Source organism: Nicotiana tomentosiformis, chromosome 2, assembly GCF_000390325.3.
Source record: "Nicotiana tomentosiformis chromosome 2, ASM39032v3, whole genome shotgun sequence".
NCBI classification, from domain to species: domain Eukaryota; kingdom Viridiplantae; phylum Streptophyta; class Magnoliopsida; order Solanales; family Solanaceae; genus Nicotiana; species Nicotiana tomentosiformis.
Genome location: NC_090813.1, coordinates 110,913,632 through 110,928,532, shown reverse-complemented (window position 1 = coordinate 110,928,532; position 14,901 = coordinate 110,913,632). Strand labels below are relative to the sequence as shown.

The 14,901-nt window shown below is 42.0% G+C and overlaps 1 protein-coding gene across 1 annotated transcript; it reads right to left on the bottom strand.

Moving 5' to 3' along the window:
* Positions 1–459: 459 nt before the first annotated feature.
* LOC138905396 (uncharacterized) lies at positions 460–11,630 on the bottom strand. Its single transcript, XM_070193917.1, has 2 exons — positions 11,370–11,630; positions 460–1,095 (listed from the first exon to the last, which is right to left on the bottom strand). The coding sequence occupies exons 1-2, from the start codon at positions 11,628–11,630 to the stop codon at positions 460–462; spliced, it is 897 nt and encodes a 298-aa protein (XP_070050018.1).
* Between the last annotated feature and the right edge of the window lie 3,271 nt (positions 11,631–14,901).

The window sequence follows — 14,901 nt, the reverse complement described above, 5'->3', positions numbered from 1 at the left end:
ACCCCGAACATATTGTTGAGCTCGGGGACTCGCCCTCGCTTAACTAAAAAACCTAAGGGTTTGTTCTACTATGAGTTCGAGCTATTGCTCACTCGATTATAGAAGCTACAGCAACCCGATTACAACAAAGTTCTCACAAGACAAAGGCAAAATAGAATTTATCATAAATCAGAAATCGAAGACGAAACGGAAAGAAAAGAAATCTTTCATATATGCAAAGTATTTACAAAGACCACACAGGGTATTACACAAAAAAACAAAAGGAGAAAAAATCCTAAGTGCCTAGTCCGCCTCGGGAGCTGCATCTTCGGGAGCTTCCTCTTCATCTCCTTCGCTCTCAGATCCACTCACAGAGTCTTCATCATCGGAAAGCAAAGCTCCGGCCTCGTCCTCCAAAACTTTCGCACTCCCGATATCAGCTGTGAGGTCGAAGCCACGAGCAAGTACCTCCTCAAGAATCTATCTTCGAGACTGGTGCCTAGCATGATCGGCAACACGGGACAATCTAACCTCAGCAGCATCAGAATTTTCCTTTGCCCAAGTGTTAGCAGCTTTAGCGTCGGCTCGGTAGGAGGCCACGAGCACCTCTGCCTCGGATGTGGCCCTTGCAAGCTCAGCGGCCAACCGAGTCTCTAGTTCTTTAACCTTCTGGGCTCGGTCCAAGTTCTCTACCTTCACACTTTGGAGTTGACGCTCAACCGAAGACAGTTGGGCCCGAACCGCATCTTTCTCCGAGGCGAGACGGTCCATGCTCTGCTTCCACCCCAAAGTCTCTACCTCTCTCATCTTGGCTTCCTCACGAAGCTGCTCAACCAATTCGGCCTTTTGCTGAACCTGCAGAATCAAAGTGTTAGTCACCAATATCAAGTTAATACATAACAAGCTCCCAAAAATTGACATTATCTGCTCAATGAGCTCGGTCTGATCTTGATGAGCTCTTGTGAGCTCAGCTCGAATACTCATGATCTCCTCTTCTTTGTGCACATAGAGGAGTTTGAGAGCATTTCTCTCCTTCGTAAGCTTTTTGAGATCGGCCTCACATCGGGCTAGCTCAGTTCGGTACTTGGAAGACGCTTCTCGATGGAGCGTTGTAGCCTGTACAGAAAGAAAGGAAATCAGATTTAGAGAAATAAGAACAAAAGCAAGCATGGTAGCATGGGCTAAAACTCACTTAGTTCAGAAGCCGTTGAGCCTCATAAAAAATGAGTGATGCGTTTGTCACGACACAAAATCCATTAAGGTTGTGATGGCGCCGGACTCCACTGTCAGGCAAGCCAACAATAAATACTTAATTAGGTTCTCATTTTGTTACTTTTGAAATCATATTTTCCTTCAATTAAATAGCAAAAGATGGAGTTTATAAAGTAAATAATAATATTTTCAATAATTTCAATACAAGACAACCCATAATCACCCCAAAACCCGGTATCACAAGTGCATGAGCATCAACTAGGAAGATAAAATAAAATACAACACCTGTCCAGAATACAAATTAGACAGGAAAATACATAAGTAACTTTGAAGGGGACTCTACTGGCTGCGGATCGTAGACGGGAATGCTGCTCACCTAAGTCTCTGCATTTAACCGCACCTCTATGCCCGCCATGCTTCTAGTCATATATGCACCTGCACAAAAATATGGAACAAGTGTAGTATGAGTTCGTAAATCAACATGATACCCAGTAAGTATCCCGCCTAACCCCGAAACAAGTTCCCTCCGCAACCGGAGCATATATATAGATATAGTGGATTTCATCAAAGAGGTTGTCATAATCCAAATCAGAAAAAAACCCTCAGATACACGTGCTTCTTGCCAAACATTACGCACGATTCCATGAGGATAATATATATATAGGAAATGTCGAGGCGTACGGCCCGATCCAACATAAAAGTAAATTGTGCACTGCCGAGGGTCGAACGGCGCGAACCATAGATACATCTATTAACCTGCCGAGGCGAACAGCCCGCTCCCATGAGAGTGTGGTACATAAATTCTGTCGAGGCGAACGACCCAATCCCATAAGAGTGGTAGAAGGAAATACCCCGTTCGCGAATCATACGTGCGACGCGGTCAAATATAAATTTAAGGAATCTCCCCACTCGCGGATCATACTTGCGACGCGGTCAAATATAAATTTAACATTAAAATCATATCTCTTTCTCGATTCTTTTCAAATTAAGCGAAACTCAGCTTGTAGCTTTTAAGGAAATTATCCCGCTCGCGAAACATACATGCGATGCAGTTACACATAGATTTCTTAAGCTATTATAGCATTACTCAATCCTTTTCGAAATTTCGAAGTTCAAACGAAACCTTTTAAATCTTACGTTCTTCAATATCAACTCCTTTCAAAACATTTAATAAGCAAACTCAATCTCTCCCCCTCTCAAGGCAAACAATAAACATAAATCAATAACAATATCAGCAATGCATGATGTGAGCCTAAAACTACCCGGACATAGGCATAGCTAGTAGCTACGTACGGACTCTCGTCATCTCGTGCGTACGTAGCCCCCACAAATAGAAACACACAATAATTTAGTTTACCTATGAGGTTAATTCCCTCTTACAAGGTTAGAAAGGAGAGTTACCTTGCTCCGAAATTCCATAACTGGCTCCAAGGCCGCTCCGACAATTCAAACTGATGCCCGTCACTCCAAAACTAGTCAAATATGACGCAATCGAATCAAAATATACTCTAATACTCATAATTAATCATTTTATAACAATTTTCAACTTCGTTCGAAAAGTTGATAAAATCATCCCCGGGCCCACGTGCCCGGATTCCGAAAATTTTCGAAGATAAACTTTACTCATAACCCTACGAACTCAAATATATAATTTATTCTCCATTTCATGCCCAAATACGTGATCAAAATCCAAGAATACCAATTTTTACAAATTTCCATGTCTAAATCTGTATATAAACCATGTATTTAACTTGAAATAGGTGGGAATTACTTACCTTGACATAGATTATGAAGATAGGGATCCAAAATCGTTCCAAGATCGGCTCCCATGGAGAAAATGAAGTGAAAATGGCCAAAAATCTCGTCTTAAAACATCTCACTGCCCAGACCAACTCCTTCTTCGCGAACGCGGCAACACCTTCGCGTTCGCGAAGCTCAGCCAACCCAGGCCCAGAAAATCTCCTTCGCGTTCGCATTCGTGTTCCTCATGACGCGTTCGCGAAGCTTTCTGCCCTCACTGCTTCGCGTTCGCATACCCAGCCTCGCATTCGAGTAGGCCAAACATCCTCAGGCCCAGTCCTCATTTCCTTCTACGCGTTCGCGACACCCCACTCGCGTTCGCGTAGGTTCCTCAAGTTCTTCACCACGTTCACGTCTCAACCTTCACGTTCGCGAAGGCCAATCTCAACAGCCCCACAATTTTCCTCTTCGCGAACGCGGGACTTCCTTTGCATTCGCGAAGAAGGACACCAGACACCAGCAACAACAGTTCCGAAGCAGCTCCAAATGATCCGAAACACACCCGAGGCCCCGTCCAATCATACCAACCAGTCCCATAACATAACACAAACTTGCTCGAGACCTCAAATCACATCAAACAATATCAAAATCATGAATCGCACCCCAATTCAAACTTAATGAACTTCGAAACTTCAATTTCTACAATTGATGCCGAAAACTATCAAATCACGTCCGATTGTCCTCAAATTTTGCACACAAGTCACATTTGACATTACGGACCTACTCCAACTTCCGAAATCGGATTCCGATCACGATATCAAAAAGTCCATTTCCGGTCAAACTTCTCAAAAACCTTCAAATTTCTAGCTTTAGCCAAATGACTCCAAAATGACCTACGGACCTCCGAATCCACTTCCAAACGCGCTCCCAATACCAGAATCACCATACAGAGCTATTCCAGACTCGGAATACCAAACAGACATTGATAACATTGAAATGCACTTCAACCCAAATTTATGAAATTCTTCCAAAATGCCAACTTCCACAATAGGTGCCAAAACTCTCCTAGGTCATCCAAAACCTGATACGGACATACGCCCAAGTCCGAATTCATCATACGAACCTGTTGGGACCTTCAAATCTCGATTCCGAGATCGTTTACTCAAAAATCTAACCTTAGTCAATTCTTCCAACTTAAAGCTTCTGAAATGAGAATTTTCTTTTTAAATCAACTCTGAACTTTGGAAATTTCAATTCCGACCACGCGTACCAGTCATAATACCTGAAGTGAAGTTGCTCATGGCCTCAAACTTTTGAACGACGCGCTAGAGCTCAAAACGGCCGATCGGGTCGTTACATTCTCTCCCACTTAAACATACGTTCGTCCTCGAACGTGCTAAGAACTGCTCTGTGGTTATCCGAAATCACTGTTTAATACCTCGTGCACTTACCCGTGCTGCCACAACTCAGTTGAGCACACTAGCTCAAGCCAATCTGAAGATTCTCCCTTTTTACTTAGCCAAATAAGCTTTAGAGTCCAATTCCAACATCCTAAATTCTCTGCCAGGCATGTTCTCATCATACGAATACCGTATCAATCACTACACGATGCACTGATGCATGATTGCATACCTTTGTTGAATTCACATTATGCACTGTATAACTCACATGACCATAATAATGTCCTCTGATAACAATAGCCGAAATTCCACGAATTTGATGCTGACAATGCACCTCACGACATATATAAGTCTTGTTCCAACTCTTGCAATACCGCCACGACGGAAGAGATGTGTAGAAATCTATAACCAACTGCAAAGTCAACAAATCATTGCATCTCTCCCTTTGACTAGAATCATCACCCCATTATGAACCAAATAATGGTATTTGCTCTTTAATATACTTCATATAATCCGATCGCACTGATCCCGGATCTAAAAATCTAGTCTCACCCAGTATAAGCTACTCAGGCAACAATCCACTCCAGACATGACCAAAAGTCTCATGTGATGTCGCAATGTGCCAATAAGCTACAAACTCAAACGTGATGCATAAGGAAAATGAATCTCTGGAAGGGACTACTCAACCCACAAAACTAATTAGACAACCGAAAAGGTGTTACGAACCTTCCTCATAAAATGGAAAACAAAACACTCGAAAATAGATATAGAGGACTGTACTCAACATCACACTGTTGCGGCGCGCAACTTGATCCAAACAACATACCCATAGCGGCGTGCAACCCGATCCACACATAAAATCTATAAGGAAATACTTACCGAGCTAGAATGCTCATTACTACAAAATACCCGAATATCGGCCACAAGCACGCTAAGTGCATAATACCATCCCTGGGAGGACAAACAACGCCATACGCTACAAACCTCAAGCACAACTAAGGTGCGATATATGATCTGAATCTCGAGAGCCATCCTGCTCACATAACACCATCGCTACGCAGAACCTCAACCCATAGGAAATTTATCAAGACGTTTCACAACGCACACGGCACAATATAATATTACATGAAATAGTCGACGACGAAATAACATCCAACATCCAAATACTCCTCCATAAGGAGCGCTATGCTGAAATGAACCCATCCGGACTGATATAGAGCCCATATTCATATTTAAATTCATCCACAGACCTCAAGCCGATTCTGATCGCACCGTACTAGGCTAATAACCTTTCAAGGATCCATAATAATCCTTTTTCCCATAACACACAAGAACAACCATCATAACCGGAACAAACTTCCACAGTCCATAACCAAGTGAATCGAGCGCCCTCCACGCATAAATTCTTAAATCGACGATATTACCACAATCTTCATACTTGGTTTCAATCTTTACTCAATCAAGTGACTACATGCCACTCTTACACAATCTTTCCGTGGGACACGCTCCCACGACCTTTCGTACTAGGTAACAAGTCTGCACATCCATACCACCGGTCAAACTAATGTTGTAAAACATATCAAGAATCCGCAATCAGTACGCAAAGCCTCTTACACAGGACACTGATCTCAGGTGACGCTGGAGACAATACCAGCTTATTCTAAACATCTAAATTCCTTTTCCTGCTCATCCGAGCTCGTGACATCCTTGTCAATACCGAACTGCGACCTCAATCCCGAATCTTTCAAATTTCATGCCGCTCACCACACATATCTTACCAATACGCGAGGACCCAAGAATTGCATCATAACTTCTAAACGACTAATAGGATACACACTTCACTTTGTAGAAACCTTTTACTTTACTCGTTTCAGGAGAATCATTGCAACACATGACTGAATTCTTATAACCGTAGAACACACAAATCCTCAAGTAGTGGTCTAAACCACTATAACCCTTCCGGGATCCGCCTATACATAACATGCCATAATACTCGAATGCATCAAAATACAATCAACTACGGCGGTCGTCAAGCCTCGCACGTCCCGCCACAAATCACATGCATAATCTAATCACGTTGGAGGAATTGATCACTGCCACCATCATGCCAATTCAACCATGGCTATACGATCCGACTTCTTCTAACTTGTCTTTAACTTGTCTTAGAAATAATAATAACTCCAGTCAACATATAACGAACTCAATCCGCAATCATATTGAGTGGCCTTAAATCACGAGACCATGCTGTCTCATACCCTCCTTGTGCGTATATTCACATCTTCAACTGGTACACCCATTCTGATAATTCCTCTATGAGTCTGAAGTTATTTTCTCTCATTTCTCCAATAATACACCGAAGACCGAAGGTAACATAGAACACTCCAAGCCCCTTTTCATAATCTGCAAAAGCTCGATACTCAACCATACTATTGGCTCGAAATCCTTAGGCACCGCACTCTGAATTATTATTTTTTTGAACCCACTAGAATTATTGCTGCGAGTCACTCACTTCGGCCTGGTCCCCTAATATAATCAACTTCAAGGCTCTGCTAGCCCTTGAACACTCTCTCAATAAGCACTCGACTGAATCACTTTCCTTGTACATCACATCTACACGAAACATAAACTTTGAGTCTTCCCAAAGCCTGAACATGAATCGATAAGGCCAATTATAGCACACATTCCTCAAATTCTTTGCCCAAATCACCACTGATGACCCTCTTCCTTAGTCATAATATCCTACCATTATGTCGATAACCAGAAATCTCACAATTAGACCACCATGCCATCCAACTGTAGGCGGTGGAACTCTCCCACTTAGCTTGAAGATACCATTGCATAACTCTAGAACCCACCAAGATTCATTCTTCATCGTTGAACTGATCTTGCACAACCAACTCGTCAAATTCCTCGAAATCCTTCCATTTGACCTTTCATGAACACTCTGAATTACTAACCACATTCACATATTCGACCTCTTGCCGGATAACCAGTAGAATTCTTTCGTGACAGCCCCATCAACACCACACAACTGCTAACATGCTCACATGAGATAACCCACATGTGGAAATTCCATGCCGACATCATCCAATGTCGCTGCACTAGGTACAATAACTACGAAATCAGTAACCCATCCTAAGCCCGTGCTCATTCACCAGCTGTACAGGTCCGTTCACTCATCATGGACATCAACTAAATGTGCGACAATATATTTCAATCCAAAGTCATGTTGTATCCTTCTTCGGATCAAGCAATTCCCTCATGTCACACTCAATCTTCCTCAATATAGCAGCCAATATTCCAAATTAAGTTCATAGACCTAGTCACGGTCAACCATGAATCCCAAATCACTCTAAACTTTCTTAAGGCGTGTAGTCATCCTACCACAGAACCCATATGCTACCCTGCCCCAAAGGCGAATTGAAGAAAATCATAACACCGGCGAACTTAACACATTCAATCAAGGACGACGACACCACACCTCGGATGAAGATTCCATTACACTAGAAAATACTAAGCCTCGTTACTCCATCAACCCAAATTTGGACATTCGTATCCTCCACTGAAATAAGATACTTAATCCCGGAACCATGCACTAAGTAAACCTCCTTCCAAGTCATTCACTGCCCCGACACATAGGCAAGGATCCTACCATCACATCAACATTGTGCGATAATAACTCTTGAGCATCATAGCAACCTGTGCATAGCCTCAAAGCTCTCAGAAGTACAGTTACTGAGTTGAAATGACAGAATATCCTTCTGTAAGGCGACAACAATAGCCCAAACAACTACGCAGGGAGAAACATTCCGCACCACATCTATAGTTCCATTAAAATTCCTCAATTCCCGATTTGTAACCAGTGCTTCACGTTGCACAAGATTGAATGGGAAGGAAATGAAGGCATAAGCCTCAAAGGAATCAAATTGCACGATGAGGAATCAAGAAGGGAAGATAGTGCATGAACATCAACTAGGAAGATAAAAATAAAATACAACACCTGTACAAAATACAAATTAGACAGGAAAATACATAAGTAACTTTGAAGGGACTCTACTGGCTGCGGATCGTAGATGGGAATGTTGCTCACCTAAGTCTCCGCATTTAACCATACCTCTGCGCCCGCCAGGCTGCTAGTCATATATGCACCTGCACAAAAATGTGCAGCAAATATAGTATGAGTACGTAAATCAATGTGTACCCAATAAGTATCCCGCCCAACCTCGAAGAAGTAATAACGAGGGGTCGACTTTGACACTTACTAGTGGTCCAATAATATCAGGTACAGTAAAGAAGTGAATGAATATGAGACAGAGTAAATATATGAAACAACCAAGTATAAAATACGTAGTACAATTGTCCTCTTTATAATTTACTCAAGCTCTCAACTAGCAAGTTCCCTCCGTAACCGAAGCATATATATAGATATAGTGGATTTTATCAAAGAGGTTGTCATAATCCAAATCAGGAAAAAACTCTCAGATACACGGGCTTCTTGCCAAACGTTACGCACGATTCCATGAGGATAATATATATATAGGAAATGCCGAGGCGTACGACCCGATCCAACATAAAAGTAAATTGTGCACTGCTGAGAGTCGAACGACGCGAATCATAGATGCATCTATTAGCCTGTCGAGGCGAACGACTCGCTCCCATGAGAGTGTGGTACATAAATCCTACCGAGGCGAACGGCCTGATCCCATAAGAGTGGTAGAAGGAAATACCCCGCTCGCGAATCATACGTGCGACACAGTCAAATATAAATTTAAGGAATCTCCCCGCTCGCGGATCATACTTGCGATGCGGTCAAATATAAATTTAACATTAAAATCATATCTCTTTCTTGATTCTTTTCAAAATAAGGGAAACTCAGCTTGTAGCTTTTAAGGAAATTACCTCCGCTCGCAAAACATACATGCGGCGCGGTTACATATAGATTTCTTAAGCTATTATAGCTTTACTCAATCCTTTTCGAAATTTCGAAGTTCAAACGAAATCTTTTAAATCTTACGTTCTTCAATTTCAACTCCTTTCAAAATATTTAATAAGAAAACTCAACCTCATCCCCTCTCAAGGCAGACAATAAACATAAATCATAAACAATATCAACAAGGCATGATGTGAGCCTAAAACTACCCGAACATAGGCATAGCTAGTAGCTACGTACGGACTCTCGTCACCTCGTGCGTACGTAGCCCCCACAAATAGAAGCACATAATAATTTAGTTCATCTATGAGGTTAATTCCCTCTTACAAGATTAGAAAGGAGACTTACCTTACTCCGAAATTCCATAACCGGCTCCAAGGCCGCTCCGACAATTCAAACTGATGCCCGTCGCTCCAAAACTAGTCAAATATAATGCAACCGAATCAAAATATACTCTAATACTCATAATTAATTATTTTATAACAATTTTCAACTTCGTTCGAAAAGTTGATAAAATCACCCTCGGGCCCACGTGCCCGGATTTCAAAAAATTTCGAAGAAAACTTTACCCATAACCCCACGAACTCAAATATATAATTTATTCTCCATTTCATGCCCAAATTCGTGATCAAAATCCAAGAATACCAATTTCTAAGTTTCCTACCAAAACCCCACAATTTCTACAAATTTTCATGTCTAAATCCGTATATAAACCAGGGAATTATTTACCTTGACATAGATGATGAAGATGGAGCTCCAAAATCGCCCCAAGATCGGCTCCCATGGAGAAAATGAAGTGAAAATGTCCAAAAATCCCGTCTTAAAACATCTCATTGCCCAGTCCGACTCTTTCTTCGCGAACGCGGCAACACCTTCGCGTTCGCGAAGCTCAGTCAACCCAGGCCCAGAAAACCTCCTTCGTGTTCGTGAAGCTTTCCGCCCTCACTGCTTCGCGTTCGCATACCCAGCCTCGCGTTCGCATAGGCCAAACATCCTCAGGCCTAGTCCTTATTTCCTTCTACGCGTTCGCGACTCCCCACTCGCGTTCGTGCAGGTTCCTCAAGTTCTTCACCGCGTTCCTGTCTCAACCTTCGCGTTCGCGAAGGCCAATCTCAACAGCCCCACAATTTCCTCTTCGCGAACGCGGGACTTCCTTCGCGATTGCGAAGAAGGACACCGGACACCAGTAACAATAGTTCCCAAGTAGCTCCAAAATGATCCGAAACCACCTCGAAACACACCCGAGGCCCCCGGGATCCCGTCCAATCATACCAATCAGTCCCATAATATAACACAAATTTGCTCAAGACCTCAAATCACATCAAACAACATCGAAATCATGAATCGTACCCCAATTCAAATTTAATGAACTTTGAAACTTCAACTTCTACAATCGATGCCAAAACCTATCAAATCACGTCCGATTGTCCTAAAATTTTGCACACAAGTCACATTTGACATTACGGACCTACTCCAACTTCAGGAATCAGATTTCGACCCCGATATCAAAAAGTCCACTTTCGATCAAACTTCTCAAAAACCTTCAAAATTCTAGCTTTAGCCAAACGGATATTGATAACATTAAAATGCACTTCAACCCAAATTTATGAAATTCTTCCAAAATGCCAACTTCAACAATAGGTGCCGAAATGCTTCCGGGTCATCCAAAACCCGATACGGACATACTCCCAAGTCCGAATTTATCATACGAACCTGTTGGAACCTTCAAATATCGATTCCGAGATCGTTTACTCAAAAATCCAACCTTAGTCAATTCTTCCAACTTAAAGCTTCCGAAATGAGAATTTTATTTTCAAATCAACTCTGAACTTCTGAAATTTCAATTCTGACCACGCGTACCAGTCATAATACCTGAAGTGAAGTTGCTCATGGTCTCAAACTGCTGAACGACGTGCTAGAGATCAAAATGACCGGTCGGATCGTTGCAGCGTCAAGGTCAAAAACATCATCGACCCCCGCGAAGCATCCACAAAATATGTCATCTGCTTCGGGGACCATCCCCACATCAGGGGTCCCCATGGATCGGGCATCCCGAAACTGCCCCCGGAGAACGTGGGGCCGAGCGGCGAATCGTCAATATTAATTACCCCGAGCGAGTCACTTGGGGCATTCTCTTCTTTTTGAAGGGCCTTAGAACTAAACCCTTCGAGCATACCCGTCGGTTGCTCATCACGACAGGAGGCATCATCAACACCCGATGATTCAGGGATTCTACTCGGACCCTTCCCCGGCTGAACTCTTTCGACCGTCACCGGCTCAGCAGCTTTCAAAGCTTCGATGCTTTCCCTCTTCCGAGCCACCAGCATGTAGTCGGTATCTTCTCCCTCCTCATCATCATCTCGTATCATTTGGACTACATCGGCAGACAGAACAACGAGATCAGTCTTCGACTTCCGAGCCCTGCTTTTCTTGGGCCTTGGGGTATCTGGTGGCGAAGCCCTTTTCCTTTTCTTGTCTTTGGTCGGCTTCGAGACCACCTATTCCCCGAGGGGAAGCGGCCTCATAACGACGTTATATCCAAGACCTGTATGAGAAGAAATCAAGTTAAAAAGAAGTATTTCACAGGAAAGCATCAAACACGGAGGGGGAACTTACCATGATTTTTGGCTTCCCATCGACCCTTGGCCAAATCATGCCACGAGCGCTCAGCATACGAAGAAGTTGAAACCAGTTGTCGAACCCAAACTGCAAGGTCCGGGACTGCACCAGGAAACCAGGGGGAAGCTACACCATAAAGAAGAATATAGATGAGAAGAGCTAAAGGAAACATAACAAGTAATCAAACGTTATCGGTGAAGTTTTACTTATGCTTCATGTTCCATTCTTTGGGGAATGGCATCTTCTAGGCGGGGATTAAATCGGTGGTCCTGACTCGGACAAACCGGCACATCCATCCTCGGTCCTTGTCCTTGTCTATGCTCGAGAATAGCACCTTCGTGGCTCAGCGTTGAAGCCTTATCAGTCCACCCCGATAAAAATGGGGGTTGTATAACCTAATGAGATGATTGAGGGTGAAAGACATCCCCTCGATCTTACTCGAGAAGAATCTGAGCAAAATGACAATGTGCTAAAAAGAGGGGTAGATCTGGCCTAGGATTACCCGGTATTGGCGGCAAAAATTAATTATGACAGAATCGACGGAGCCTAGTGTGAAAGGGTAAGTATACACACTTAAGAACCCTTTCACATGAGTGGTGATGTCCTCTTCAGGGGTAGGAATCACTACCTCTTTATTCTCCCAGTGGCAGTCCTTTTTCATACGCTCGAGATCGCCTTCGGATATCGAATAGATGTATCTAGACATGGGCTCGCATCGGCCGGGAACCGAAGTGGGTTTTTCGACTTTAAAGTCGGAAGTAAGTTCACATGGCCCGGGGATGCACTCTTCGATACTTGGCTCCATCGGTGTTTTGTCACCGGCCGACCGCGATGAGGAGGCTTTTTCTTCTTGAGGAACGGTCTTTGATGTTTTTGTCATTGTTATATGAGGTTTAAGGAAGAAGAAGGCGGAATCTGTGTTTTAATAAGAGATTGGTAAACGAAAACCGGCAAAATTGATGAACTTGAAGAAGATAGAAGAGCTTTTGAAGATTAGAAGAAGTTTGAAACTAAAGTTTGAGAAGATTATGAAGGTGGTCTATTTATAATAGCCACTTTGACGGTTTGAAAGCACTAGTGGCCGACCATCAACTGGCGTTAATTAATGACTTTGGAAACTGTGCAGACGCGACGCTTCAGTCGCTTCTGTCGCTTACGTCACGATGTTGACGTCATTAAATCGAAGTCTCAAATTCGTTTCTTCTCGTTACACTTTAAGAAATGAGGGGACTATCTGTATACAGTCAAAATCGGGCCTGTCCGATTTTGCTGTTTGATCAAGACAAGGGAGTTGCATCGGGGGGTAGGCTCGTAATAAATCGGATCAGGGATCGAAGATGAGACGTCGAGCCTAGAGATCGAAGTGTACGTTGAGACCGAGGCCAGCAACAATCGAGATCAAGTATGACCGACTTCGAAGGGAGCATAATAACGGAATGGCGAGATATCAGTAATCGGTCGAAGATCACGGCGTGAATCTCGGAACGAACCAAATCTGAAGCGGATAACTAGTTGTTTATACGGTTTCCTTCTATAATAAGAGACATACCATAATTAGGTCTCCTCTACTTTATAAAGAGGAGGTCCAATCATTTGTAGATAGGATTCACTGAGAAGAATATACATATACGCTGCTTTCTTTGCTTTACTTATTATTCATCGTCGTTTGTTCCATACTCCATTGTTCTTATTAACTAACCTCAAGACTATCTCGAATCGAGGTCGAGATATTATTTGCGGACTGATTTGATTTATTTTATTGTTCAAGTTGTCAATTTAATTCGTTGTTTATCAATTGGTACTGGTTTAAATCACATATCCTTAAAACCACAATATTAGTTTAGATGTTACTCAATTTTTAGGGTAAACAGTTAAATCATTCATTAATTGTTCAGTGGTACATAAAATTCTTATGAAATTCTCCTGTTTGCTTTTAGTACAATTTCCAATTAGGTGGCAAAATAATTCTTAGATTTGTCAATACTCAATAGCGAGTTATGTATAACTTTCTATTTTTTTTGTTTAATATGTGTTGATTAAGTAAAAAAAATTCTTTTTATAATGAAAAATTTCTCAAGTACTTTAACAGTGTGATATTGTACTGGCGGTAATGTGCCAATCTTCTTATGTTAAATCTTGGGTTCACATAGTAACTTTAGTTACAGCGTAGAAAGAGGAAGAGGGGCAATATCGCCGCCGCCCCCACTGCCACAAATTAAGGCGCGACTGTGCCCTGCTTTGGTGGAATGGTAGGCAAAGGGTTTAAAATTCCTATGCGACTAAAATGTACGTGTCCCGTCTTTGTAGGAAATTAAATTTAATCTATAGCTTTATTTGGACAAAGTCAATAAATGCGATGCATGTTCTATGGCTCGGGAAAGTAATAGTTGTCCGCTCTTCTTTAGCCCCTCAGTCCCTTTCTCTTCTTTTCGTCTGTTTTTAGCCATGGCAGCACTTCATGTTATATGCATAAAAGCTATGCAACACAACAGTACCCTTTGTAAATAAGGCTGATTTTAGTTGGTGCCGATCTTGTTAAAAACATATACGCTGATTTTAAATACTATTATTTGCTTTTTGGGTGATCTTAGCTTCTTTGGTCTATTTTAAATCTAGATAGCTTCTATTTTATCTTTTCGAACTGAAATATTTCATTTTTAAGAACTAGCCATAATAAAAAGGAAATACTATTAACTTCTTCTTTTACTTTCCTTCTGAGTTTGTCGAATTCGGAACAAGTTTTATAATAATATCACAGAGATTTACCCATTAAATATTGTACGCACCATTTAGCTTTTTTGCACTGTATTTGAAAAATATTGTAAATAATTTAAAATATACAATAAAACGGCGAGAGTACTCAAGGTCAGCAGATTGAATCGCTATTACTGTCCATAAACAGTTTATGAAGAGTGTTTGATTATTTGCACGTATCCGATGTAAATTGATTTTGTAGTTCTTTACAAACTTATTTTGTAGTTCTTTACAAACTTATTTTTTGTTTCATGACCCTACACATGA